This window comes from Rattus rattus, chromosome 18 (genome assembly GCF_011064425.1).
Source record: "Rattus rattus isolate New Zealand chromosome 18, Rrattus_CSIRO_v1, whole genome shotgun sequence".
Taxonomy (NCBI): domain Eukaryota; kingdom Metazoa; phylum Chordata; class Mammalia; order Rodentia; family Muridae; genus Rattus; species Rattus rattus.
The window spans coordinates 7,271,617-7,298,937 of NC_046171.1; the positions used below are offsets into that span (position 1 = coordinate 7,271,617).

The window sequence follows — 27,321 nt, forward strand, 5'->3', positions numbered from 1 at the left end:
GGTCCCAGTTCATCTGGTATCACTGAAAGCGAGAATCTCCAATAGTCTAAAAACATACAAGATGATGACCGCGTCCCTCATCCAAGGGCGTTTAGCTGTAGCAGCAGACTCCTGAGGGCTCAAAGACAGGAGGATCTTGAACTGCTCACATGTCAGCCCTGTGGCTTTACCTCCAGGCTGATAGGCCAGGAGGCATTCTGGAAGATCACCCACCATTTGTAGAGTGTTTGCCAAGTGCTAAGGGCCTCATTACAATTAACCCTTAGTAATTCTGTGAGGCTAAGTGCCACTACGGTCTGTTACTTTGTTTCAAACACAGGACAAGCGGTTGGGGTGCCTTTTTTTTTTTTGGTTCTTTTTTTCCGGAGCTGGGGACCTGGGGACCGAACCCAGGGCCTTGCGCTTCCTAGGCAAGCGCTCTACCACTGAGCTAAATCCCCAACCTCTTGGGGTGCCTCTTTAACATACCAGAGCTCACTTGGCCTCCAGGTTCTCCCTGCAACTCCCAAGTCACTACCTGTTACAGGATATGGCTGTCATACCCTGCCCCCTACCCTGAACTTTCCAGACAGGGGCTGAACTGCCCTTCCCCCCAGAGAGGCTCGACACTATATAACCCAGACACTTTGGTTACCTACTCCCTCTCCGTGCCCACCCCCACACCTTTTATACATTTATACCTTTAACTTGGCTTGGAATCGGCTCATTACATCAGCAGAGAAACTTATCACGGTCTGCCTCGCCATTTCACACTTCCAGGCACAAAGATTCATTCACCTAAGACGGCCAGGCTCTCTTCAGCCAATTTCATGCTCCAAGTCACTCGACTTCACAGGGCAGACAGCCATTTGAAGACCCCCAGATGGCTGGCTGTCCTGCTCCCTTCTCTGGGCTGCCAGAACCAATCAAAGGCCAAGCTTAAGATCAGTATTCCACTCTCAAACCCCTAGGCAACTCTTCCCCTGACCCTTGTCAACACTAGTCCGGCCTCTTGTAACCATTCCCTCATTCTCTCTGCTGTCTGTAATGCCTGGGGGCGGTGGTAACTCTCCAGCCTCAGTCTCTGGCTACTTACTGTATGTTGGGCCTAAGATGTATTGTGAGTGCATCCGGGGTCATCAAGTCTGCCCTCCTCTAGAACCTCATGCCTTTCCCTGACCCAGTAAGTTAAGAGAGATGAGAAGGGTCAAATCCTACCTCAGGATCAGTCTTAGGGAGAGAAGGAACCTAGTTTGGGGGAGGGGGATCCTGAAGAGTGAAACCACTTCCTGTGTTGTAGCTAGTTCCGGTGTTGACAGAGAAGGGCTGAAGGGGAGGTGGGGACAGAGGAGCAGTGGGGCAGGCTAAGGGGTTACTGAGGCTCTGGAGATGAGACGGCAGGAATCCGCCCCGTCAGGAGCACGCTCCACTCCTGCAGCTGGAATTTCTCCCAGTCTCTGTCCTCCCCTGGGGCAAGAGAGGTCAAGCGATCTGTTTGGGTGGGAAAAAGCGAGGATGGAGGAAGTTGACAGAGATGGGCGGGGCCCGTGGGGGGGCTGACCAACAACCCAGCTTCCTGCTCAGTACCTAGGCATCCAGCCCCCAGCTCACCCCCACCCCTTCCAGACCCCATTCCCCTCAGGAACCCAAGGTTCCAGTCCTCCTCCCAAATTCCAGCCACCCCTCCCCATCAGTGTCTCTCCCCAAGTCCAGGGATGGAGGCTGAAAGACCCCAGGAAGATGGTGAGCAGGTGAGCTGCTGGGTTGCCGGGCTGGGGGACCAACCCAGGGAGAAGGGACATGTGGGGACCTAGAGCAGAATCCCAGTGAGCGGTGGACTCAGGAGACTTGGGAAAGTTTGGGCGCACCAAGACAGGAACAGACACACGGGGGGAAATGGGTCGCTGGCCTAGCCCTCCGCGAGCGCACACACACCCCTGACTGGAATGAACATCTCTTGGTATCTATAGAGTCTCCCTCAGGATGATCAGGGCTGGCCCCCTGTGAACTCCACCGCTCGGCCTTGGAGATCTGCACCTCCCTCCCCTCCTCCTCCTGGAACCCGACACACAGGTACCCCCCCAACCCTGTAAGATCTCGACCTCCCATTTCCCAGACTACCCCAGTGTAGGTCCACTAACCATAACACCTGCTGTCTTGCTGGTCCCTACCTAACCCAGTTACCAGCTCACCTGTCCTCTTGCTACTCCATTCTGCCACAGCCTCCGGGTCTGAACCCTCCTCCCTCCTCTCCCATAGCCCTGGGGCCCCGTTCTGGCTCCCTGCTCTCCCTGCAGACTGAGCTCCTTCTGGACCTGGTGGCTGAAGCCCAGTCACGCCGTCTAGAGGAACAGAGGGCCGCCTTCCACACCCCCAAGGTTCCCCCAAGCCTAGCCCCAACCCCACCCCGGCTTCTTGAAGACAAAGAACAGCTCTACAGCACCATACTCAGTCACCAGGTAAGGCACATCCCACCCCACATGCGCCCACGGAGGCAGGACCCAGGTCTCCTAGCCGGCCTTCGCTTGAGCCCTAACTTCTTTCTCCCTACGCGTATGTCCTCTAGCCAGCCTCTAGTCCCCCATCCCTATCACAGATTTCCTATCTGCCCTGCACCAACCCTGACCCCCCTCACCCCAAACCATCACAGGCTACCCATGCCCTTCTCTCCCTCTTTCCATGCCTCTAGTGCCAGCGGATTGAAGCCCAACGGTCCGACCCGCCCCTTCCCCCGGGCGGGCAGGAGCTCCTGGAGTTGCTGCTCAGAGTTCAGGGTGGAGGTCGAATGGAGGATCAAAGATCTCGGCCCCCTACACACACCTGCTGAGGCCTGAGCTCCCAACCAGTCCCTTCTCTCTGGGACTCAAAGCTGGGACACTCCCCGAAGGTCTTCAACCCTGTTTGGCTGGGGTACCAGAGACTGAAGACCCGGCTAAAATTGCACCCACTTTCCCTGGGGACTGGACTTGAGACAAGTACTCTAACCTTGAAGATAAGTAAGGTAGGGTTGGACACAGCTCCCTGAGGCAGTTAAGAGTCTCTCTCCTGAGTTGTCAAGCTACTAAACAGGGTGTGAGGGCTGAGGCCTGCCCCTGCCTAGTGAGAAAAAAGGGAAAAGAGTAAGACGACTGTCCAGCGCTAGCACCCCCCACGCCCGACCCCAAGGCAGAGGGGCGCAGAGGCTGTGAAGCGACCCTTAGCCCCGCCCCCACCCTGCTGCCGAGTCTGTCTGATGTTTTGGTTGTACGAATAAATATAATTCCCCTCTGGACTGAAGACTGGTATCTGGGGGCCGGGTGCGGGGTGCAAGGTGGGTAGGTGAGGCCTGGGGCAGCCGCTCTCCGCGATCTGGCCAGAGGCCAGCTCCCCTCCCTGGCTGGTTAATTACTGGCTCATTAAGCAGCGGCTGGAGACCTCCCTAATCATCTCCCCCAGCCCCCAGTCTCCCAGTTTTAATTAAGTCGAACAAGGAGGGGAGTCATTAGAACAAGAAATATGAACCGAGTTGTCGGAGAACATTCCAGAGGCCGGAGTCCGCACCGCCAGACGATGGGCTCGGAACCCAGGTGGCCGAGCCACCCTCCACCCCAGCTCTGGCTCGGCCGGCCCCGGGGCCAACCCTGCCTCTCCACGGCCGCCCCGCCGCTCCCCGCCTCCACCCGCCGCCGCCCGGCCTGCGTCTCCCTGCCCCCCTGACTCCTCCCCTGTTCCTCCTCTCCTCCTCCTCTTCCTCCCTGCTCCCTCCCCAGCCGCCTCCCTCGCTCCCCCTTCTCCCTCCTCCCTCCTCTCGCACACACACCCCCGCTTGGGCCTCCTCTCTCTCTCTCTCCGGCTCCATTTTCTCCGCCGCCGGGGGCCGGGGTCTCCTGTGGGGGTGCCCAGGCGGCACCCCGGGTCTCCCCTTCAGTGCCGGGGTGAACCCCCGAAGGGAGCCGGGAGGCGGGTTGCCGGGCGGGGTTGGGGCGGAGGGAGCAGCGGCCCCAGCGAGTTTGGGGGGGAAGTCACCCGGCGGGGGGAGGGGCGAGCAGGGAGGGGGCCTCAGGGCCCCCCCCAGCTATGGACGAGCGGCTGCTGGGGCCGCCCCCTCCGGGCGGGGGCCGTGGGGGTCTGGGGCTGGTAGGTGGGGAGCCCGGGGGCCCTGGCGAGCCTCCCGGTGGCGGAGACCCCGGTGGGGGAAGTGGGGGGGTCCCGGGAGGCCGAGGGAAGCAAGACATCGGGGACATTCTGCAACAGATAATGACCATCACCGACCAGAGCCTGGACGAGGCCCAGGCCAAGTGAGTGCCCCCACCCCGGGACCCCGCTCACAGCTCTGAGTCCTCTGCCAGCCCCCCTCCCCCCAGGGCCCTCTCTGGATCTTGCAACTCTTTTCTTTCCTTAGTTCTAGTGTTCTCTCAAAGCTTGCTTTGCTCCTAGGCCCTAAAACCTCCACAGAGGGAACCCCAGGTGGTCTCACTCCCTCCTAACCTTTTGCTGACCCCTACAGTCTACACCGGCCCATCTCCTGGCTCCCAGACTTAGAAACTGTTCTCAGCCAAAGCTGTCTTCCCTAACTATCCGGCTAGCCCACCGCCTTCTCCACGTACGGATCCAGGATCTCCACACATTCCCTTCCGCTGAGGTCGGGGCCTCCAAGAGTCCTGCCTTTCCCTTGCTCAGCCCACACACCATACTGAACTCCGGGGCAGCCGGGCACCCCCTTCCCGGCCCCCTACCGCCTCACACTGACAGGCTCTGCTTCCCCTTCTCCGAAACCTACCTAGTCACCTTTATTTCTTCAGTCAGCTCTAGATCCTTTCTCCATCTTTTTGCTTGAACCATCTTTCTTAGCCTCAGCCCGCCCATAGTGACTTTAGCCCCATTGCCTGCACCTTCTGTTTCCTGTGGCCCAGCAGCTTCCAGACACCATGGCAGCCGATCTCAAGAACTTAACTCTCCGACTCCACACTACCCCATTCCTACTTACCCGCCTCACAGATTGTGTCCCCACCTTGCTCCCTGGCGCCCCTCTCCTGCCTGCCGCCTGAACTCTTTTCTCTCCTCCCTTAAGGAAACACGCCCTAAACTGTCACCGAATGAAGCCTGCCCTGTTTAGTGTCCTGTGTGAAATCAAGGAGAAAACTGGTATGTGGGTGCCCCTCTGATTCTCACTTCTGGGAGCAGGGCCTCTCTCTACCTTAGGGCTCAGAGTTTGACAACTTGAAGCCCCGAGGAAAGTGAGCGCCACAGAGGCCTCTTGAACGCGAGTGGGGAAGGGGGCGAAGCCTGGAGCCCTGGGTCTTCGAGGAGTTGAGGGGATCCTTAAGCCCACTTGCCTGCCTGCTAGGCCTTAGCATTCGCAGCTCCCAAGAGGAGGAACCAGTGGACCCACAGCTGATGCGCCTGGACAACATGCTTCTGGCAGAAGGTGTGGCTGGACCCGAGAAGGGGGGCGGCTCTGCAGCGGCAGCTGCAGCCGCGGCAGCCTCCGGAGGTGGCGTGTCCCCGGATAACTCCATCGAACACTCGGACTATCGAAGCAAGCTTGCCCAAATCCGCCACATCTACCACTCAGAACTGGAGAAGTATGAGCAGGTGAGGAGGAGAGGCTCGCGGGTGAGGTTGGCCCGGAGATCCAGAAGCCCCCCTCCCCCCCCCCAACTCTAGAGGGCCCAAGCCACAGGGCTCCTCCTCGACAGGCTTCCCGCTCCAAACAGGCATGCAATGAATTCACAACTCACGTCATGAACCTGCTGAGGGAGCAGAGCCGCACTCGTCCTGTGGCCCCCAAGGAGATGGAGCGCATGGTGAGCATTATCCACCGGAAGTTCAGCGCCATCCAGATGCAGCTGAAGCAGAGCACCTGTGAGGCCGTCATGATCCTGCGCTCTCGATTCCTGGATGCCAGGTGGGGCTCGGGGACCCCTGAGCTTACCCTGGGTACCTGGCTCCCTCCCACGCCTCTCCAAGACCCCTGCCTGGGCTGCCATGTTTTCCGTCACCCACGTGCCCAATGCTTCTCTCTCTCCACAGGCGAAAACGCCGGAACTTCAGCAAACAGGCCACTGAGGTCCTGAATGAATATTTCTACTCCCACCTGAGTAACCCCTACCCTAGTGAGGAGGCCAAAGAGGAGCTCGCCAAGAAGTGCGGCATCACCGTCTCTCAGGTACTCCGGGGGCTTCGGAGACATTACTGGGAGAGGGGTCCTGGAGAAAGGGTTCCACTTGACCCTCTCCACCCAACACCGCAGGTTTCCAACTGGTTTGGTAACAAGCGGATCCGCTATAAGAAAAACATCGGGAAGTTCCAAGAGGAGGCAAATATCTATGCTGTGAAGACAGCCGTGTCCGTCGCCCAGGGCGGCCACAGCCGCACCAGCTCTCCAACGCCCCCTTCCTCTGCAGGTACAGCTCACTGCCGCTCTGGCTGGCTGCTTTGCCCGTTTGCTGCCTTTGCTTCCACTTTTGTCCATGCAGGACTTTGGGGGGGTGAAAGACCAGGCTAAGACGGGGTGGTGATGTCAAGGGCCTTAAGTGGGTAGCCAGTTCACGTTCACGAATAGCCCGTTCTGAGGGTGGGCCTGTGGATAGTCTGCATATGCTTCCTGAGTGAGCTTTCTGGAAGCCAAGGGTTGGGTTTACCTCCTGTCCCTCATCAGGGTGCCCTGTGCTTTTTCTCTGATTCTCTCTCTGCCCTCCCAAGGCTCTGGCGGCTCTTTCAATCTCTCAGGATCCGGAGACATGTTTCTGGGGATGCCCGGGCTCAATGGAGATTCCTACCCTGCTTCCCAGGTCAGAAGGCCCACCTCTTCTTTTCTCTTTCATTGCTGCATGCATGATGGGGAGGTGGGTATATGTGTGAGACTGCGTATACGGCGATGTCTCTGCACGCATAGTGATGTCACGGGGCACGTGGCAATGTTACTGCACATGGCGATATGTGCGGTCAGTTCTCCCATCTTTACGTGGGTTCCAGGGATCAAGCTCAGGTCACCAGGCTTTACTTGACGAACACCTTTACCCACGGAGCTGCACCAACTGGCCCCATCCCCTGCCCCACCCCCAAACACACAAGGCCCCTTCTAAGGCTTCTGTGTGTCATGCTTTTCTTTGTGCCCTGCAGGTGGAATCGCTCCGACACTCGATGGGGCCAGGGAGCTACGGGGATAACATCGGGGGAGGCCAGATATATAGTCCTCGAGAAATGCGGGTGAGTGAGTTGAAGGGCCTTAGTGCCTCCAGCTTTTGGCTCTACCAGGGCAGGAGTGTGCCCCCGCAACCCCCCACCCCTGCATTGGAGTTTCCCATTCTGACTCTCATTCTCTTACCAGGCCAATGGTGGCTGGCAGGAGGCTGTGACCCCGTCCTCGGTGACATCCCCGACAGAGGGACCAGGAAGTGTTCACTCTGACACCTCCAACTGACCTTGCCCCTCAAGGTCACAGGGTTGGGGGCTCCCACCAGGCAACTCTTGAGGAGGACTCTGGGCATCTAGAGGACTAACCCCACAGAAGCACAAAACAGGGCGATTGGGGTTGTGCCCTCCCCAACTAGACACTCGGTGCTGGGGTGCTGACTACATGGCAGGGAGAGTGGGGTGTCTCCGTTTCTTCTTTTCTCCCCCCCCACGAAAAAGATACTTATTTCTCAGATATCTCTCTTAAATCTACAACGTAACGCCAATTGTGTTTGGCTTGGGCTCCCCCTACTTCTATTCCCCACCCCACTTGTATACTCTGGAATCTGAAGACGTCAGCCCTGCCCGACCCAGAGATGCCAAAAATGGGGACTCTTGGACAGAGGCCCTGGGACGACACCCCCTCCCCCATGCATCCCCACCTTCTGCCCCTCCAGACGGCTTTATTACCTCATACGCAGCTCATCTTAAACCAATAGAATCGCTCGGTGGACAAGAGTGTCTGACTCAGATATCTACCTCGGAGGGACTTTCTGCTACTTTAGAGAATTGTTGACCAGGTTTTGAAGTTGGACTTTTTTTTTTTTTTTTTAGAAAAGAAACCCTGAATCTGTATTTTTTTTTTTTGTTTTGTTTTTGTTTTTGTTGGTAGTGGTGATCATTAATTTTTTAATAGTTTGAAGAAGTAGGGTTTGGGGTGTGTATGTGGGTGTGTGTGTGTATGTTTTAAATAAACACGCTGATTTATTTTTGTTTACCCACTCGAGAAGTAAGCGCCAAAGGGGCCTAGTAAGAGAACAGACAGCACTGGTGGTGGCTATTTGCTCCAGGCCTACCAGTGGGGAAGTGGATTTTGCGGGACACCGTGTCCTCAGCCTGGACACTTAGGTGTTTCTTAGCTTGTGCAGGCAAATCCCTGCTGTATCTGATGTGGATCACGATGCAGCTGTAGCCTCCTGTCTCCCCCCACACCTCCCCAGTAACCTTTGGGCAAGGCTGGACTGAACTCAGTGATTTTTGAAAAAGTCAAAAAGCTTTCGGTTTTGTTTTTTAAACTGTTTGCAGAGTGGAGAAGATCGATCAGGAAGGGGAGTTCTTGCCAAATACGCTAAATACGGGCTGGGTGCTTCTCTACGTGTCTCCGCCAGTTTCCCAGAAATAAGTCTTTCTGTTCAGTTCTTAATCTCATGCCAAAATCAAGGGGGTGGGGAGAGGAGGGATGTCACGCAAAGCCAGGTATGAGGGAAGGTTAAAAGTGTCTCATCTCAGCCCGGAACCCTTCTATCTGACCCTTCAGACATCCTCAGGATCTTCCAGACCTGTCACAGTGGGAACCCCTCCCATCAGTGGCCCAGGCGGGCCGGAGGGAGTGTGTGGAGAGGGCGGTGGGAGGGTGCCAGGGGCAGTTTCTCTCCTCACTTGTAAACTTGTAGATTCACAAAAAAAGAAATGGCAGTTTTAAATAAAGAGATTTCTTTTTCCCCTGGGTTTAGTTGAGATTTTTTTTCAAAAACAAACAAACAAGCAAAAAAAACCCTATCCCCAAAGAATTATTACAAGACTCCAACTGGCTCGAGGCCAGTCCCCACTACAAAGATTCACTCAGAAAGACAACAGACCAGGCTGGACCATGCTGCCTAATAACCCGCCCAGGTCAAGATAGAGCACTAGTGAGCCAGTGGGACTCATGGACCTCGGTGGCTGAAGGAAATGAGATTTTTTATTGGTGTAGAACCCTACCCTAGGGAGAGGTTGTGTCCGAAGGCTGCCAATGTCCTCAGGTGGGGTGAGATTGCTTCTAGTACCTGAAGGACTCTTGTCCCAGAAGCACAAATTCCTGGCATTCTCTGATGGGACAAGATGGCAGTTGGGGGCAGGGTAGAGGGTGCAAGCCCCACCTAGGGCAGTAGCCACAGTAGGAAGTGGGGCAGACAGAACCAGGAGCCTGGGAAGGAAGCACCATGCCAGCGGGGACAGTAGCTAGAGCCTGGGTACTGGTTCTTGCTCTGTGGGGTGAGCTATTCCCAACCCCACCAACTCTCCCCATCAGCTGCCCTGCTCCCATCCCCCCAGGACCTCTTCTCCCTAGAAATCCCCCCTCCCGCCCCTGAGACTGGGCACCACTTCCCAAAAACCCTCACCTACCCTGCCCTACACCCACCAGCGCTGCCTCTCTCTCCCCTTCCACCCTTCTACAATGATGTTACCACCCAGGAGCCGTAGCTGGTGGTCAGAACATCACAGCCCGGATCGGAGAGCCACTTATGCTGAGCTGTAAGGGGGCCCCTAAGAAGCCAACCCAGAAGCTAGAATGGAAACTGGTAAGCAGGACCCTCCCCCACACACACACACCTGGCCACACACCTGGCCACACACCTGGCCACCAAAAGCCCTCCTCGAGGGTCCCCAGCACCCGGCCCTGACTAAGCAGTTCTTCCCCAGAGGGCCCAGTCCGCTTAGGTTTTTCTCTTCTTTGCAGAACACAGGAAGGACTGAAGCTTGGAAGGTCCTCTCTCCCCAGGGAGACCCCTGGGACAGTGTGGCTCGAATCCTCCCCAATGGTTCGCTCCTCCTTCCAGCTATCGGAATTGTCGATGAGGGGACTTTCCGGTGTCGGGCAACTAACAGGCTCGGGAAGGAGGTCAAGTCCAACTACCGAGTCCGAGTCTACCGTAAGGGTTCCAGGCCATGGCTAAGTCACTTTGCATTTAACAAAAAGCCTTCATTTACAACCCCCCACCCCCGAGCCTTGACTCTTAGCCCTGGTGTGTCTGGACCTCTGATCTCCACGGCCCTTCCTCCCATGCCTGGAGTGTGAGAAATTATGACTGAATTTTCCCTCTAGAGATTCCTGGGAAGCCGGAAATTGTGAATCCTGCCTCTGAACTCACAGCCAATGTCCCTAATAAGGTAGTAGGAGAAAAACAAGAAAACAGAGAGGGTCCTTTGGATGCTGTTGTGTGCCCATGTTGCCTTCCACAGAGAGGGCAAGGTTTCCATTCTTTGTCCAGGTGGGGATGTGTGTGTCTGAGGGGAGCTACCCTGCAGGGACCCTTAGCTGGCACTTGGATGGGAAACCTCTGATTCCTGATGGCAAAGGTGAGTGCCAGGGTGCCCCACACCCAACCACCTTCTTCCTGATGGCCCTCCATACCGCTCTGGGTGTCTGATCTCATCATACGCACTACAGGGACAGTTGTGAAGGAGGAGACCAGGAGGCACCCTGAGACGGGACTCTTCACGCTTCGGTCAGAGCTCACAGTGACCCCAGCCCAAGGAGGGACCACTCCTACCTTTTCCTGCAGCTTCAGCCTGGGCCTTCCTCGGCGCAGACCCCTGAACACAGCCCCCATCCAGCCCCGAGTCAGGGGTGAGTAGGGAGGAAGGGCCCAGTCTGGCTCTCAGGGAGACAGGGTCAATGGCAGGGTCATCAGGCTCTCTGCCAGGTATCCTGATGGACCTCATGCCCATGCCCACCCAGAGCCCCTGCCTCCAGAGGGCATTCAGCTGTTGGTTGAGCCTGAAGGTGGAACAGTCGCTCCTGGTGGGACCGTGACCCTGACCTGTGCCATCTCTGCCCAGCCTCCCCCTCAAATCCACTGGATAAAAGATGTGAGTGACCTGAAGGCCTGAGGGCTGGGAACGACAGGCAGAGGGCTGATGCAGGGAAGGTGGCCTAAGAACTGCGTGGGCTGGGAGACAGAATGTTCGGCCGTGGAAATGAAGAGTCCGGGATGTGTGCACAGGGTTTCTAACAGCCCCCTGCCCCTTTCCATCAGGGCACACCCCTGCCCCTTGCCCCCAGCCCTGTGCTGCTCCTCCCTGAGGTAGGGCATGAGGATGAGGGCATCTACAGCTGCGTGGCCACCTACCCTAGCCATGGACCTCAGGAAAGCCCTCCTGTCAACATCAGGGTCACAGGTAACCCCTCCCCAAATCCCAGGGATCCTGGGGCTCAGGTGAGGGACACAAGACGCCAACTCCCTACCCCACTCAGACATGAACCCCAATAGCCATGCCACCCTTTCCTCGGTGCACTCAAAAGCCTGTCAGGAGGGGTTGGGGATTTAGCTCAGTGGTAGAGCGCTTGCCTAGCAAGCACAAGGCCCTGGGTTTGGTCCCCAGCCCCGGGGGGTGGGGGGGAGCTTGTCAGGAGTAAAGCCCAGCTTCTCCACTGAGGGGAGATGCCACTGGGTCTGAGCTTGTCTTCCCTCTGACCACTGTCTTCCAGAAACCGGTGATGAAGGACAAGCTGCAGGTGAGGGACTAGGAGTCAATCAGAGAGAAGCACATGGCTGCCTTGTGTGGCTAGGGTCACAAGGAAGGAGTGGTGTACGCTAGAGCTATGCCCTCAATCTTCCCTATGTCCTTCCAGGCTCTGTGGATGGGTCTGGGCTGGGAACGCTAGCCCTGTCCTTAGGGATCCTGGGAGGCCTGGGAATAGCCGCTCTGCTCATTGGGGCCATCCTGTGGCGAAAACGACAACCCAGACGCGAAGAGAGGTGAGTGAAAGCCAGTGGGTTCCGGGGCGGCATGTGAGGGCTGTTGGAGTGGGCCAGTGGGTTACCACACCACTGTTCCTTCTCAGGAAGGCCCCAGAAAGCCAGGAGGACGAGGAGGAACGTGCAGAGCTGAATCAGTCAGAGGAAGCGGAAATGCCAGAGAACGGTGCAGGGGGACCTTAAGAGCGCCCAGGCAAACCCTGTCTCACTCCTTCAGCTTCCGACCTCAGCTGTGCTGGCTCCAGACGAGCTCCCCCACTACGATCCCAATTCGACCTCGAGCCACTTTCTTCTCCAACCAGAGCCCACATGATCCATGCTGAGTAAACACCTGACACATGTTGCCGGCTTGTTGTCTGTGTGCGGGAGAGCGGCAATCTCACTCCTGCATCCCCGGGGACCTTGTAGGGGAGGAGCACAGTCCATGCCTCCCACCGCGCCGAGGTCTATTCAGGCTGGGCAGAGCTGGGCAGGGCAGCACTGTCCTGAAGGAAGGGACTGGAGAGACTTCCCAGCAATGCATTTCATTTTTTATTATTATTATTATCATTATTATTATTATTATTTGAATTTGTAATAAAGGAGGTAGTGAGGGGTGGAAAGAGACACTTAAAAGAGTCAAAATTCATATTAGACAGTGTGGAGAGAAAAATTAAATTAAGTCGAGTGGAGGAGTTGGGGAGAGCCCACCTTTAAACACCAAATCAAGAAATCTTGGGGAAAGCAAAGGCTTGGGAGAGGGGAGAACCAGACACCTGTCTAGTCCTCCAGGCTGGGCGTGTCTGTGCTACTGGGCCAGCAGTACACAGCAGCAGGCACTCCCATGGTAAGCATACCGCTCACTCCTCCCCACGTCCTCCCGAAAGAGGCCTCGGCAAAGAGATGGGTCATGGAAGTAAGAGGGTGGTCCGAAAGCAAGGAAGGGCCAGCAAGGGACTCCCAATACTGATTCTCCTCTAGCTGGAGGTGGGCAGGGAGGAGATGCGGCTCAAATACTGAGCAGCCAGAAAAAGAAAAAGATGGCGAGGAACAGGAACAAGGAATCTTGCCAGCTGGAGGCTGGGTGACCCTGCCCCAGATCCACACCTGTAGGGGAAAGGAAAGCTTCACAACCTTGTAGGGCCAGGAGAGGACCCCGGTGGGAGCCAAGGGAAAATTCTTACCTGCACCCCTTCGGAAAGGCTCGTGGGCATTGAACACGGTGGTAAAGAAGCCAAAGGGGAAGGCGCCAACGCCAAAGGAGAAGTGAAATCCCCCTGCATCACCGAATGGCTGGAACCCCTAGGGAGGCAGGGAAGATGAGGGAAACCCACAGGCTTGGGCACCGGAGGGACACAGCTGGACAGGGAGACTCACCCCTCTGCTCTCCGGAGCTGGCCGCTGGCCCTGAGGGCGGGGTGGAGTTTTCAATCTGAGAGGAAGGAGAGAGGGGTCAGCACCTTTCATACCCTGTCTTGGGACGAAGCCTTCAGCTCCCCTCAGCATCACTCGGGTCTCACCTGGGATCCTGTGGCTTCTGGCTCCCTCGCCCATAAAGAGGGACGACCTTCTCCCTGCTTATTCCGGCTTTACACACCGGGCATTCTTGCCGGTCTGGCCGTGTCTCCAGCCACTGGGAAGAAAATATGAAGTGTTTTCGAGTACGAAGAGGGTCTCCAAGCTCCATGAGCCTCCCTGTCTCCCTGTCCACCTCATGAATACATACCTGATGGAGACAGGGCCAACTGGATTTAAAAAAAAAAAAAAAAAAAAACGTGTCAAACTACAGGAGAGAGCTGCAGACCCCAGAACATGGAAGCTCATGGCCAGTCCTCCCAGGTACTGCTGCTATAATACTATTTTTCTCTCCTGACAACTTATAGAATACTTGCTAACTTGCCTTTTCCAACCTCTCGTCTTTGACACCCAAACTTCGAAGGTACTCACATCTCACATATGATCCTCAACACATCTGAGTCTTTCCTCTCTTCAGGTGTCTCTTCCCTGTCTCTTTACACACACACACACACACACACACACACACACACACACACACACACACACACACACCCACCCCTCCTTCAAAACCTCTCCTCCTCCTGCCTCCGAACTTGACTTCCCAATTCAACAGGTTTCCTTTCAGCCCGAACTCCATTCTTGCTCCTAATCCTCCAGACTCCCATCATTAACATACACCCACACACTGTTCCTTTCCTTCTCACTTCAATCTCAATAAACCCCCCTCTCTCCGCGACCCTTTAACCTCTCCATCTTGTCCTTACACAATGCCCTCGTCCTCGGGTTTGACAAACCACCCCCTCCCACATCTCATCTCAATACGGCCCACAGCTAGGTCCAAAGTCCCTAGATCTTTCTCTCCTCCACCGAGAGGCACATTCCCTAAACTGAAAAGTCTCTCATCTATTTTTATCTCAACAGCTGGGTAGATCTAACGGGGTACTGTGGTTCAAATCTCCCATGCAGGAATATGCAACATCTCTCATTTCCCATCCCTCCTCCTAGAATACCACGTACCGCTTCCTACGACCCTCCTTTCCAGACATCTCATCTGTACTGACACGACCCTTCCCTCACCCCCACCCCACATACACACACCAGCAATGACACAAGTCCCCACTTCAGGCCTCCCCTACCTGTATGTGGGGCGGGGGTCGGGGGTGCCCCTCGGGTCATCTGAAAAAACTGCATGGTTCCCGCTCTCGGCCTCCCCAACACAAAGATGAGCCCCGCCGCCTTACCCCAAGCCCCTGCCTCGGATTCTCACCAATAGAGGTGGCCACACACGCTGACCACAGCTTCGCGAGCTGTCTCCAAACATATATTACATTCGAAGGTCGCGCTCGCCCCGCCCCGCTCGCGATTTGGCCCTTCGGGGCCCCCGTCCTCTTCCTCTGCTGCTGCCATGGCAAGTTCTGCTTCGCCCCCACGTAGCCCTCAGTACCCCCAGGCACACACACATATACACTCACACACGGCACTCACACGGGCACACACACACACTCACGCCCCAACAAAGCAGGACCGCCTTCTGCCCACGATCGTTGGGCAGACTTCAAGGTTTTCTCATCAGTATTGGTCGAGGGGCCTGCCCATCATCCAGGATTCAAAGGACACGATTGATCCGAAGAGTCGGGGGGCGGAAAAAGGTGTGGGAGTCCTACCCTTGCCCGATGATGATTGGCTGATAAGGCTTCAGTCACTACGCACTGCCGAGGGATTGGTAATAATGAGTTAGGCCGGTGTTGTCGCTCAGCTAGAGAAGCTTTGATTCGTCTGTGTAGCTGTCAGTCATAGCCAGAGCTGAGAAGGGATTGGCCCAGGCCCACAGAACTCGCCCACTATGAACCGCTTTCTTTCCTTCTCTTCCTCTTTCGAAGAATGTCCGGGTTCCTATTGGACTTTAGAGCGGACGGTTCCAAATCAAATGATTGGCTGGCACGACACGGAAGGATGAGCATGCGCAATAAGCGGGGCGGGGGCGGGCATGGAATGGGCCAACCCGACGAAGGCTGTGCCGGCTCCGGTCCCACCCCTTCACTCTATCTCGTCACCATGGCAACCACTCTGCTATTGGCGGGGCTTGCAGTTCAAAGGCCTTGGCTCGGTCTCATCCGGGTCTTCCGGCGGGGACTCTCTCTAGTCTTGATTGGGCGGTTTACTTCGCCGCTGATTGGCCGAGCCCTGGAGAGACGGTGCAGAGCTCGGAAGGAAAAAAGAGCAGAAGTACCAGGGTCGCAGGGTTCAAGATGGCTCCGGCCTCCTTGGGTGACGTAGAGGGAAGACCTTGGGTCCGCCCCTCCCTCTTCGAAAAGCGGGGAGCAGAACTGGGGTTAGCCCGACGTGTGGATGGTGCGGCCGTCGGCCAGTAGCGCTGGTGTTAACCCCACTCTCTCGGTTGGACGGCTCGGCCTCTCTAGGTGATTCTCACAGCAGGACCGAGCCCAAGGCCCACCGTTGTGATGTGACCCAGCAGACCACAGTGGACCTCAACTCCGTTCTAGACCTTAAAAGCAGAAAAGGACTGACTGGTTCCACCCCCTTATGAGTGGGCGCCCAAAGGGCAGGGTCCGATCCCTAGGTGACCCGCCGCAGGATGGAGTAGATCCGCCCCTTCCTTGTAATTTGCCCTGCAGAGATTTGGATCTTCTTCCTGGCTGAACCGTTCCAACAGTCAGTGACCCTCACTGTGGCCCAAGGCCCAGAATTAGGTAACAGTCCTCTCACTACCGAGGGCTCTTCACCAAGCCACGTAAACCCAGGGCAAAGGTGTCCATGGGCGGGAGACAAGAACAAGCTAGCTAAGGATTATCCGATACCTTTAAAAGGGCCTGTGTGACTGAGGAATAAAGGTGAGAAGCTGGGACTCTATAGAGGAGGAGGTGCGGAGAAGCGAGGATTCTGGAGTATTAAAGAGGTTTAGATGCTGAAGTGGCGACTATGGAGGTAGGAGTAGATGGACTGGTCCTGTAGAACACATGGCTCGTCCCATCATTCTATCGCCCTTAGGAAGCAGCGTTTTCTTGTCCAGATCCCATCGAAAGAAAGAACTTAAGATTCTCACAAGTTTCAACGATAGCCTCAAACTCGGATACTCCTGTTCCAGGCTCTCGCGTGCTGCTATTACAAGCACACACTACCAAAGCCTGCGGCCAGATTCTGTGTTGGAAGGGGAGGGTTTGGCTCAGATTGGGTGAATGAAGAGCTAGGAGAGTACGTAAGCAAACAAGCTCGTAAGGGACAGAGGTCAGAGAGGGCCCCTTTTATCTTTAAAGACCGAAGGTGGGTGGAGGAGATGAAGACCAGGGACAAAGGGCAAGTGGACAGAAAGCTGGACAACTATTCGGGGAAAGCCGGAGTCCTGGACAGAAAAGGTGAACTTAATGCTAGAGTTCAGAAGGTACTTCATAAACGTTTGTGATTGAAATGGGGACAGGAAAAGGGGGGGATCCTAGAGTTACACAGCGCTGGAGTTCAAAGAAAGGCAACGGGGTCAGAGAGAACGCGAACGAAGCTAGACGGTGCAGAGGAACAGAGCAGGGAGGGAGGCAGGGTAGCAGGTGCCGAAACCCGGTGGACCGAGCGATGTAGCTGGCCGAGGCCTCGAGCTCCACTGAGCTCCCCGGGGCGGGGCCAGCGAGAGGCCAGGCAGGCGTGGGGAGGAGATGCGGGTCTCCGAAGAGGCGATTGGCGGGGCCCGCTGCCCATCATAGCCCCCCACTTCCTGGCCAGCCCCGGAAGTCAGCAGGCGCTGGGAGGGGTGGGGGAGATAGCGGCGGCAGTAGCCCCGGCCCTCAGAGAGCCGGCAGGGAGGGAGGGAGGGTGTTGGGGGTACGGCCCCCCACCATTCCTACCGGTATGGGCCCAGCTTCCCACTCCCACCACCCCTCCATCGGCCGGGGCTAGGACATCCCCAAATCCTGTCGCCCCCTTGGCACCGACACCGAGACAGAGATACAGCCAGCCGCCACCACCGCTGCCGCAGCCTGGCTGGGGAAGGGGCCCGTCCCCCAGGCTCCCCGCCCCATTGAGGTGTGGGCGGGAAGGGGGTGGGAGGCTGTGGGAGGAGGGGGCTGGAGAGGGACGGGGCCGGGAGGGCGGGCTGGGGACGGGGTTGCTGGGGAGAGGGGCCTGAGCGGAAGAATGGGAGCGACGGGGGCTGGGGACTGGCTCCGAGGTGGAGGGCTCGTTCTGAGTGCAAGAGGCGATGAGAGGAGGGATGGTAACTCCGAATTTGGGACGGGGTGGGGGGTAGGGGGTGTGGATCTTGAAGAGGGGATTCCCTTCAGGTTTCCCAGTCCTTCTGCTGCGTTTTGGCCCCACATGACTTCTGGGTGGAGGTGAGGAGCCAGGTCTGCTTCCGAGGAATGCTATCAGGCACCGTTAACCTCTAGGCACAGAAGCACTTATTTCGAACAGGCCTTCCAAACTGAGACCCTTAACTAACACTCGGTGTCCTGTGGGAGGCCCCGAGTGCCTTGGATAGGTCGAGTAGCTTATGTGCAGCCCTGTGCTCTCCTCACAGGCTGTAGGGAATGACGTTTAAACTCCCATCAGAACGGCTCTCCTATTTTACACCCATGCCTCAAGTTCAGTTTGTGACATGCTCCAGTGTCAAATTTATGCGAGGACTTGGCATGTTTCACCTGTTGGGCGTTTTCCGCGTTGCCTCGATGCTCTTGTCTCCCCTCTTTGACTTAGCTCAGCCCCTCCGCCTCACAGGTGTCCAGAGCTGCACTGATTCAGTGGCTTCAGCCCTGTTGTGACCACAGGAGCCTGTTTTATTGGAGGACTTGGTTCTCACCACAAATCTGCATGCCCGTGGTGTGACATGTTGATGTACTAGTTTTACCTGCCATTTATTTCCTAAATTCGTTGTGATTGATTGCTCATTAACCCGTTTGGCATCCCAACATGTTTATGAATCGTCAAACATTTCTGTCTAAAGATGATCCCTTCATCAGGCCAAGTGTTACACAAGTATTACTTTTAATTCCGCCAAGTTTTGTTGTTTTGTTTTGAGACAGGGTCTCTGTAGTCCTGGCTAACCTCAGGCTCACCTGTTTCTGCCTTCCAAGTGCTGGGATGAAAAGCATATGCCACCATGCTGGACTAAGGAGTCTCTTTTCCTTCTTTCTTTTTTATCACCTCCCGCCCCACCCACCCCCTTGGCAGTTTCACATACCCTACGCTGGCCTTGAGCTTGACATTTAGCCAAGGCTAGCCTGGTATTCCTTACATGCTTGTGTCGCAACACCCATATCCCAAAGGACCATCCTCCCTTTGCTTTTGCTGACCACCCAGCCTGTCTCTTCACATCTGTTTCTCCATGGGCTGGGTTTATAGTCTGTGTCACAGCTTAATGCATGTCTATCCGTGGGGAGCCCCCAGTTGTGTTCATGGAGGAACCACTGTTTGTGCCCCACTCTTTGCAAGGTTGGCATGTTTGGTGACAGGAGTGTGATGACATGTTGGTCCCGTTGTGCATACTGTCCTAGACGGCATCTTCATGATGTAACTTCCGTCCCTGAGGCTTCCCTCTGGCCGTGCGCGTTTAGAATGGGTTGTTTGAATGAAGCTTGTTGTCAGTGGTTTTGGGGGGGGGGATGCCCTTTCCTGATTAACACACCTGAAAAGGTATCAATCTGTGCTGATCAGAGCTGCCCAGCACTGAATGTCTCTGCACTGCAGAAGCAAAAACGAGAGGAAACAGAAGGGAACCATGCTGCCTAGCATTTGCCGGACAGTGAGGTCGTGTCCATGGCCACATAATCCATTCACCAAGACTCGCTGAGCACCATTTGTTCCCACTTCTGTTTGGGCATTGAGAATAAGACACAATCCTGGCCTGAAGTCTTTACAGTTTGGAGGAAGCTGGGCAGGAAAAAGAGCAGTGAACATTTTACCTAAAGCACTTACCATCAGGAGCTGTCAAGGCCAGCCAGTGTAAGACTTACCTGGAAGGCACATTAACATACAGATTGGCCTGGTGCCGTGATTGGCTCATGATGTGTGTGGGTGCGGCACGAGAGTTTACATTTCTACACCTTGACAACCACTGCTCTTTGCCGGTGAGGTGGCACACACCTTTGGTCCCAGCACTTAGGAGGTACAGGCAGGAGCATGACCAGTCTGGGGATATGGAGGGACAATAGAGGAAAGTTGTAATGAAAACATGGGCCTGTCCAGGTTCCAGAGACATTGAAAAGTGGTGCTGGGTTTGCGAAGCCTGAGGAGGCAGGGCCTGCCAGCCAGAGGGAACAGAAGCGTGAAGGTCTTGTGGCAAATCTGGGGACATGAAGTCAATCATTTCTGAAGATGGGGTCAGAGAAGCACAAGTCAGCTTTTCAAGAAAGGCCTTTGGAGAGGCAGATACTCAAAATGAGGTGACAGCATCTCTGGCAGCCATGTGTGAAGGGGTGGAGGGACAGTGACCGAAGGGTACAGTGTGCACAGCACAGGGATGGGAGAGGCTGGGCAGAGCAGTCAGAAAGCCCACTGTTGAGTTCTGGGAGGGCAGGGGCGGGGCAGGCTCTGAAAAGAAGGAAGAGCTTTTAGCCTGCGTGGAGAGACAGGCTAAGCCCCTTCTTGTCACCTCCGAGGGGCAGAGTGGGGTAAAGAGGAAAGGCCCAGGAGGCAGGCGGTGCACACTCCCCTCTTCCTTCCCGTCTTGGCAGGGGATTAAAAGTTCCTTTGACTCTGGCCTGTTTCCTTGGCATGGCCTCTCACACAGCTGTCCTCCCTCCATGAGGGTAGAAGGAGAGACAGGAAAGTTGGGTTTGTTTGCCCATCTGGAAGCACACTTGGTATGTTAGGTGTAGGGCACAGAGGTCTCCACCTGGGGGGAAGAGAATTTTCTAGACGTGAATTTACTGTATCCGTCCCCAGGTTTGACGGTAAATGTGTGCTTGTGTGTGACTCTATTAGCCTTTGTGTGCCGAGACTTTCTGCGCCACGAGCCTTCATTCTTGTCACTTGTGCCATAGCGTTTTTTGGGCACTGTTTCCACGTCTGGCATGCGCATGCACGTGTGCGCACGCGTGCATGTGTAGCGACAATGTAGTAGGGTTCAGAAGCACAGGACAATTAGGGTTAACCTGGAAGCTGCTGTGTGGGAGCCAGGTGGCCTCAGGTAAGGCCCTTTCCTGGAGTCGTTTCCTGTGAAACCGATAACGTAAACTGTGAACTGCTGTGTGGACCACGTACAGAGTTTAACATGGCACTTAGACCAGCGCTGTCCACCAGGCATGAAATGGGGCTGCCCTTTAGTTTTAAATTTCTGATAACCACAGTATAAAAGGCAAAGAGAAGCAGGTCTGTCTTGTTGGTATTTTTGACCGAAGCCAGTAGATCCAGAAGGAATCGGTAAAAGATTAGGTCAGGTGGTGAAACTCTTTCCTTGCACGCGCAGAAGGGCCCCCCTCCCCTCCCCCCCCCTCGCACTGGGAGGTGGGGCGAGCACTAATGGGATGGTTTACACGGCTGTTTTTCACCCAGAATCCTCAAGTCTGGTGTGCATTTAACAATCTCAGCTCCCTCTCCATTGGAAGTGGTCAGTTGTAGACTACCTGCCCAGAGCAGGTCGCGGTGCCCTGTGCTGGCTGTCACCTTGGCATGTAGGAGACAGAGGAGTGTCGGTCGCTATGAGTTAGAGGCCAGCCTGGGCTACAGAGTTCCAGGTCAGCTTGGATTGGAATGAAACTCTGTCTCAAAAACCATAGTGCCTTCCAGCCACCGCGTGTGCCACCAGTGTTGCGTGCTGCTGTCCCCCTTTCCTTGCCTGGGAGCACAGGTGTTTGGGGCTCTTGTCTGTCTACATCTAGACACCCGGAGCAGCAGAGAAGAGCTGTCTGACTGAGTTCCTCCCCACTCTGGACCCTTGGAACCTCGTTCAGCTCTGCCCACCATGCCTGGTTAACCTGGCTCCTCCCGTCCACAGGTGACCAGAATGGAGCTGTGGCCCGGGGCCTGGACGGCGCTGCTGCTGCTGCTCCTCCTCCTGCTGTCCACCCTGTGGTTCTGCAGCTCCAGTGCCAAGTATTTCTTCAAGATGGCCTTCTACAATGGCTGGATCCTCTTCCTGGCAATACTCGCGATCCCTGTGTGCGCCGTTCGAGGACGCAATGTCGAGAACATGAAGTAAGAGTTGAAGGGCCAAGAAGTGGGGGGTCTTGGGGGATCCCTAGGGGGAAAAGGGAGTGAAAGATTTGCAGGGGAGAAGACCTGAGACACAAACCCAGAGACAAGGATAGGGGAGAGTACCACAGAGGTGGCCAGAATGTGAGGAGTAGGTAGGGGCCGCAGAGGCATGCATGTGGGATCCACTGACGCCCCCTTGCAATGACCCCACAGGATCTTGCGTCTGCTGCTGCTCCACGTCAAATACTTGTATGGGATCCGAGTGGAGGTGCGGGGGGCTCAGCACTTCCCTCCCACACAGCCCTACGTTGTTGTCTCCAACCACCAGAGTTCCCTCGACCTGCTTGGTGAGGCCTGTCACAGGGCCCAGTCCTCTAGCAGAGCCTTCTCTTCTGGTCCCTCCCCACACCTGCTTTAACCTCCTCTTGGATGCCACCCCTCCTCAGGCCTCCTTCCCCTAGGGTGGGTCACTTCTCCTCAGGCCTCCTTCCCTGGGGTGGGTCACACCTCCTCAGGTCTCCTTCCCCCAGGGTGGGTCTGACCCCAGCAGGTTCACATACCTGTGTCAGTCTCGATGCCCAGGCCTTTTACAACCCACTCCTCAGTGTGTAGGGGTAGTAACCTGGGCTAGGTGGTGCCTCCTAGGATGTTGCTTGTGCCCTGATCTATTCCCTATCCCACACCCCGCCAAGGAATGATGGAGGTACTGCCAGATCGCTGTGTGCCCATTGCCAAGCGTGAACTATTATGGGCTGGCTCTGCCGGGCTGGCCTGCTGGCTGGCAGGAGTCATCTTCATTGACCGGAAACGCACAGGAGACGCTATCAGTGTCATGTCCGAGGTGGCCCAGACCCTGCTCACCCAGGATGTGAGTCTTCCTCAGATGGGGATTTGGGGATTGGGGAGTGAATGGTTGCAAACCACAATAGTCAGTGCTGTGCCCTTCCTTATATGTGCTCTGGCCTCCCTCAGGTGAGAGTCTGGGTTTTTCCTGAAGGAACAAGAAACCACAATGGCTCCATGCTGCCCTTCAAACGAGGCGCCTTCCACCTTGCAGTACAGGCCCAGGTGATTGATTGTAGCATCAGCGCCCAGACCCGCCCCTCCCCACCCAGGACAGGTGCACTCACTGCTCTGCCTCCTCCCAGGTCCCCATCGTCCCCATTGTCATGTCCTCCTATCAAGACTTCTACTGCAAAAAGGAACGCCGCTTCACCTCTGGTGAGCACCCCAGGCTCCTCCCTGGGGAGGGTGGAGCCAGAAAGATCATGGGAGGCTGGGGATGTCCCTGAGACAGGGGGCCATGGCAGGTGGGTCGTACTGTCTGGGAGGGGAGTGAGCTGGTGTGGGCAAAGCTGGACCGAGACAGTTTGAACACTGGCCGCACACTGCAGCCTGGACAGAGGCCTGGGGACTTTGTCAGCTGTTGGATGGAACAGGGACGGTGGCAGGATGGCGGAGTGGTGGGCTGGCCCTGCAGGTGGCCAGGATCCCAGAGTGCTGGTCACACAGATGCTGCTCCTCATCCCGCCAGGGCGATGTCAGGTGCGGGTGCTGCCCCCAGTGCCCACAGAAGGGCTCACACCAGATGATGTCCCAGCTCTGGCAGACAGAGTCCGGCACTCCATGCTCACCATCTTCCGGGAGATCTCCACTGATGGCCTGGGTGGTGGCGATTGTCTAAAGAAGCCTGGGGGAGCGGGCGAGGCCCGGCTCTGAGCTCCACCCGTCCTCCCCTTCTTCCTCCCCATACCTGACACAGGGCCTGAGGCAGGGCCAGGCCCCCTTCCCTGGTCCCTACTCCCTACTCTCCTTTTGGAATCCTCAACTTCTGAAGTGAATGTCACTCCGTGTTCTGTCCCTGCCCCACCCATGGACTCTCCTGCGTGGGTGCAGTCTCCACTCCAAGCCCACCTGCCATCTTGTCTTGTGGGACTATTGCCTACCCTCATCTCAAGTGGCTCATGATACAAGGGTGGGAGACATTCCATCCCATCCCTTCCCTAGTGGTCTCTTTGTGGCCTTCTCTCCCTCTCCGCCCTACACTGGACAATGAACTCATCTGTTCTGTGGAACAGTCCACCCCTCACCCCAAGTCTGCAGATTGACTGGGCTCACCTGCTACTGAGGACTCCCCCGTCCTGTGGCTGGAAGCTGAACCTGACACTCCTCACCGGCTCACCTGGGGACTGCCTCAGCACTGTCACCCTCCATGGGGCTGTCACCCTCCATGGGGCTGGCTCTTGTCACTCAGAGGTCTGTCTCATCCCTGCCCATGCCCGGGGCTGAGCACACTCCACATGCCAATGTCTGTTTCCCCCAGCCACACCCCTGCCCCCAGTAGTGGTCTTCAGGGCCCTGGCCCAGCACCATCTAACCAAATTCTGGAGAGGCAGGTGCCAGAAGCTGTGCTCTCTCCTCCCTGGGGCCTTAGGGAGAAGAACCTGACTCTGGCAAGAGGGAGAGGGGGGCACTTAATTTATTTCTTTCTTTGAGGTACCTCCCTCCCGGGCCAATTTTCATTTCCTCCCAGTGGCGCTGGCCCCCCCTGCCTCCCACCCTAGACCCATTCCTCAAACCCAGGAGGTAGGCTGGGGGAAGAAGGAACGGGCGGGATCCAGTTTTGTGTGGTTGGTTTTTATTATCTGGATAACAGCAAGCAACTGGAAATAAAGAGAAAGAGAGACGTGGGGTTCTCTGTGGCTGTAGCACCTCGGGTTTGGTACCAGATCTTGGGATCCCAGGTTAGCAGGCATAGTTTCTGTGTGAGGTAGGGACCCCAGCCGCTGCGGGCACTCCTTGTCATCCATGGAGGCCTGGGCCCAGGCTGTTGTCCTCACAGGCACCTGGTTAATGGCAAAGTGGCAAGGTGGCTGTGGCCTGGAGGGGCTCCCTGGCCAGGAGGGAGAGCCTTACCTGTCACCCAACAACACACAAGTGGCCTGGGGACCAGGACAGGGTGAGGACAGTGTGGGAGGGAGGGTTTCAGGAGTGCAGTGCTGACTTGAGGCTGGGTCTTCAATCATGGAGGAGGAGCGGGGGACTCACAGGCACCCAGCCTTTCCTCCAGTAGCAGCACCTGGTCACTGAGGGACTCGATCCTGTCACCCCGGCCCCAAAGTTCAGCCACCTGTTCAGGCCGCAGGTCTTCAGGGGCCACCGGCAGCACTGCTCGAACCCAGGCCCCAGCCTGTGTGGCCCACTACAAAGGAAAGTGGTACCTCAGGATGCTGGCAGGGGCCCAGGAACACTGGCAGCCGCGCCACTCCCAGCTGCTCACCTGCTCCAGCCTCTCTAGACGCCCACGAAGCTCTGCAACCTCCCGCCTCAGGGCACGCTCCTCCTCGCTGTCTGCTTCCCGAACTAGGGCAAAGGAGAACAGAGCGTGGCCTTCCCCCGCGCCTCTGCAGAGACCAGGCCACCCCACAGGTGCCCCACACCCACCCGCCACACTGAGGATGCCAGCACTCGTTGAGGACTCCGGAGGGCCCCCTGCACAGGCGCGTCCATCGGGCCCCAGCACCAGGGGGTGCGGACAGCTGCAGGTGAAGCTGCCCAGCGTGTTGAGACAGCCATGAGAGCAGAGGGTAAGGCTGGTCCTGCATTCATCCACATCTAGTGACCAGAAAGAGGAAGGAGTTGAAGGGGGCAGGATGCCTGGGTGGGTGGGGCGATCCCGATCCCAGCACCCACCCCCATTGCCCCTGCAGGGGAGGGGCGGAGCCATCCTGCTCACCCACGTGGCAGTGCTTCCCTGCCCAGCCTGGGGCACACTCGCACTGGTCCGGTCCGGTGCACACACCTCCATTAAGACAAGGCTTAGAGCAGATGGCTGGGGTGCACATGAGAGGCGAGTTAAGACCCAGACACCGGACTGGCTCCCCAGCAGGAGGGAAGTGCCACAGCCAGAAGTCCCAGCCTCACCTTCACAGGTGAGAGCTCCTGGGTGTGGCTTCTTCCAGCCCTGGCAGCACACCACAAGTGTCTGCTGTACCTCCCGCCTCACTTCCCTCCAGGCCACGCGGTACGTGGTCCTAGAACAGGGAAGCAGGTTCAGAATTCCGGGTACCCATCCTGGGCTTGGTTCTTGGGATCCCTTTCAGAGATCCGGGAGCCCTAGGGCTTCACCTCTCACCTGTAGGTGCTACATATGCGCCTTCCAGCACACAGGGTCAGGTAGGGTCTGTACACTGGTTGACTGTAGGACTCATTGTAACGGAGTGGAACCAGCAGCGTCTGCTTGGAGCACACTCCCAAACTGCAGAGACACCAGCGGGGGAAGGTGGAAGACAGGGAGTGTGTCCGGCCCTCAGCACCTCACAATCGAGACCAGGCACCCCCTCCCATCCCCCCACCCCACCCAGGCCCCTTGCCTTCATTCAGAACTTTCCATTCTTTTGCCCAAAGACACCCCCCACCCCCGCTGGCTGTCACCTTTCTTTGAAAGGTCCTCCTTTGGCCCCTTCTCCTGTCATCAGTACCAGGAGGAATGAGAGTCCTCGTAGGAAAATGCAGAGCCCAGCCCAGGGCTCCATGGCTTTCACTCTGAGGGCTGCAGACAAGCAGTTACAGGAGCTCTTCCCTTCTCTTTGGTCTAGGTGAGGTCCTCAAAAGCAGTCTGAGGTCAGCACATTGACTTTCCTGAGCCACTCACACGGTCTGGGCACCTGCACATCTAGCAAGTCATGGCCCCTCTGTCCTCAACCAGGCTCGCCCCTAACGCTCACCACTCTCAGTCTTCCCAAATATCCCTTGCACACTAAGAATGTCACCTCTGCAAGTGTACACACCTTACACCCAAACCCAAGCATCCTGAACACATCTCGTCCACCGCTGCTCCCCCACACCCTCACGCATACCCCACACCCATCACTCAGCCCTCCCCCTCATTCATCCGCACTGAAAGGCAAAGTGATGCCAGTTCTTCCTACCATTGACATCCTCTCCTATGCACCCACCTCTCCTCCTGTTGTTGTCCCTTGTCCTGGAGACTGCAGCCGTAGCAGCCGTAGCAGCCCCAGCAGCTACACTGGCGGGTGGGCCTCTCTGGTGAGAAGATGCCAAGGGGCTGGACCACACAGCCTCCCTCCCAGTCCTGCCCCCTCCCACTAGCTCCTCAGACTCCGGCTGGTTGGCTCAGTAGTCAGACCCTGCCTTCCTTACCTTCTCCTCAGCCAAGTGCCGTTCAGCAGGACCTACACAATCTTCAGAGGTCCCCAAATCAGAAGCTCTAATAGGAACCAATACCCCACCCCCTCTAGCCTAACAGACTGTGGGATAATGTGAGGACATGGAGAGAGGGCGGGAGACAAAGCAAGGGCAGGTCACGGCCAAGTAGGCCAGATCAGCTGAGGAAAGAAAGCAGCCGTCACAGAAGGGCAGGGGCAGCCCAAGGCACCAAGGGGAAAACTGTCTCCATCTCTTGATGGCATTTGTTGGGGGCTGTGGGGCACCACCCCCAAGCCAGAAGAGACAGGGCCCTATTGTCTCAGCCCAAATTCCTCCTCCCAGGCAAAGGGAGACTCACTGTCCAGCCCCTCACCCAATCCTGGCCTCCAAAGGTCGAGGGGTATGACACATGTCCACCCTGACCCTCAGCCCACTCGTCTAGGCTGGGGGCGGCAGGCCAGTTTCATCCATGAGGCTGAGACCCAAACTGGCAGAGCCTGGGGCTTAGCCCCTAACCCTAGGCTGGGACAGGAAGAGAATTGTCTTCAGCAGGAAAGAACCCGCAGAGTCAGGAACCCACACAGAATGGGCATTGAGAGGAAGGAAACACCAAGGGGGTCCCCACCCCAGGCCAAGC

General features: G+C 56.6%; 6 protein-coding genes across 14 annotated transcripts; 4 read left to right on the top strand and 2 right to left on the bottom strand.

Moving 5' to 3' along the window:
* The first annotated feature begins 1,093 nt into the window (after positions 1 to 1,093).
* On the top strand, positions 1,094 to 3,250 carry Gpsm3 (G protein signaling modulator 3). The gene is made up of 4 exons (XM_032888257.1): positions 1,094 to 1,730; positions 1,950 to 2,052; positions 2,239 to 2,438; positions 2,669 to 3,250. Exons 1-4 carry the CDS (start codon positions 1,695 to 1,697, stop codon positions 2,804 to 2,806), a joined length of 477 nt encoding a protein of 158 aa, XP_032744148.1. The 5' UTR covers positions 1,094 to 1,694; the 3' UTR covers positions 2,807 to 3,250.
* Positions 3,251 to 3,735: 485 nt separating this feature from the next.
* On the top strand, positions 3,736 to 8,865 carry Pbx2 (PBX homeobox 2). Its single transcript, XM_032888258.1, has 9 exons — positions 3,736 to 4,256; positions 5,030 to 5,103; positions 5,306 to 5,553; positions 5,676 to 5,866; positions 5,992 to 6,127; positions 6,212 to 6,365; positions 6,664 to 6,752; positions 7,084 to 7,170; positions 7,292 to 8,865. The coding sequence occupies exons 1-9, from the start codon at positions 4,036 to 4,038 to the stop codon at positions 7,382 to 7,384; spliced, it is 1,293 nt and encodes a 430-aa protein (XP_032744149.1). The 5' UTR covers positions 3,736 to 4,035; the 3' UTR covers positions 7,385 to 8,865.
* A 102-nt stretch (positions 8,866 to 8,967) lies between these two features.
* On the top strand, positions 8,968 to 12,222 carry Ager (advanced glycosylation end-product specific receptor). Of its 3 annotated transcripts, none has more exons than XM_032888261.1 (10): positions 8,968 to 9,390; positions 9,592 to 9,698; positions 9,857 to 10,049; positions 10,223 to 10,287; positions 10,389 to 10,476; positions 10,568 to 10,747; positions 10,859 to 10,989; positions 11,157 to 11,298; positions 11,753 to 11,879; positions 11,966 to 12,222. In XM_032888261.1, the coding sequence occupies exons 1-10, from the start codon at positions 9,339 to 9,341 to the stop codon at positions 12,060 to 12,062; spliced, it is 1,182 nt and encodes a 393-aa protein (XP_032744152.1). In that variant the 5' UTR covers positions 8,968 to 9,338; the 3' UTR covers positions 12,063 to 12,222. The 3 variants fall into 3 exon arrangements, with proteins under 3 accessions (XP_032744152.1, XP_032744150.1, XP_032744151.1); XM_032888259.1 differs by adding an exon at positions 11,609 to 11,635 and having other exon boundaries at positions 9,320 to 9,698; XM_032888260.1 differs by having other exon boundaries at positions 9,366 to 9,698.
* A 165-nt stretch (positions 12,223 to 12,387) lies between these two features.
* Positions 12,388 to 14,926, bottom strand: Rnf5 (ring finger protein 5). The gene is made up of 6 exons (XM_032888262.1): positions 14,644 to 14,926; positions 13,585 to 13,603; positions 13,379 to 13,491; positions 13,236 to 13,290; positions 13,043 to 13,160; positions 12,388 to 12,965 (listed from the first exon to the last, which is right to left on the bottom strand). The coding sequence occupies exons 1-6, from the start codon at positions 14,781 to 14,783 to the stop codon at positions 12,868 to 12,870; spliced, it is 543 nt and encodes a 180-aa protein (XP_032744153.1). The 5' UTR covers positions 14,784 to 14,926; the 3' UTR covers positions 12,388 to 12,867.
* A 628-nt stretch (positions 14,927 to 15,554) lies between these two features.
* Positions 15,555 to 24,201, top strand: Agpat1 (1-acylglycerol-3-phosphate O-acyltransferase 1). Of its 6 annotated transcripts, none has more exons than XM_032888265.1 (7): positions 15,555 to 16,087; positions 21,316 to 21,515; positions 21,729 to 21,862; positions 22,208 to 22,383; positions 22,488 to 22,583; positions 22,664 to 22,736; positions 23,050 to 24,201. In XM_032888265.1, exons 2-7 carry the CDS (start codon positions 21,325 to 21,327, stop codon positions 23,232 to 23,234), a joined length of 855 nt encoding a protein of 284 aa, XP_032744156.1. In that variant the 5' UTR covers positions 15,555 to 16,087; positions 21,316 to 21,324; the 3' UTR covers positions 23,235 to 24,201. The 6 variants fall into 6 exon arrangements, with proteins under 6 accessions (XP_032744156.1, XP_032744158.1, XP_032744159.1 ...); XM_032888267.1 differs by having other exon boundaries at positions 15,555 to 15,796; XM_032888268.1 differs by lacking the exon at positions 15,555 to 16,087 and adding an exon at positions 16,132 to 16,228.
* Egfl8 (EGF like domain multiple 8) lies at positions 24,134 to 26,489 on the bottom strand. 2 transcript variants are annotated; one of them, XM_032888270.1, is made up of 8 exons: positions 26,474 to 26,489; positions 25,950 to 26,190; positions 25,651 to 25,773; positions 25,440 to 25,549; positions 25,252 to 25,347; positions 24,796 to 25,130; positions 24,564 to 24,717; positions 24,134 to 24,361 (listed from the first exon to the last, which is right to left on the bottom strand). In XM_032888270.1, the coding sequence occupies exons 2-8, from the start codon at positions 26,048 to 26,050 to the stop codon at positions 24,318 to 24,320; spliced, it is 963 nt and encodes a 320-aa protein (XP_032744161.1). In that variant the 5' UTR covers positions 26,051 to 26,190; positions 26,474 to 26,489; the 3' UTR covers positions 24,134 to 24,317. The 2 variants fall into 2 exon arrangements, with proteins under 2 accessions (XP_032744161.1, XP_032744160.1); XM_032888269.1 differs by lacking the exon at positions 26,474 to 26,489 and having other exon boundaries at positions 25,950 to 26,201.
* Positions 26,490 to 27,321: the final 832 nt, after the last annotated feature.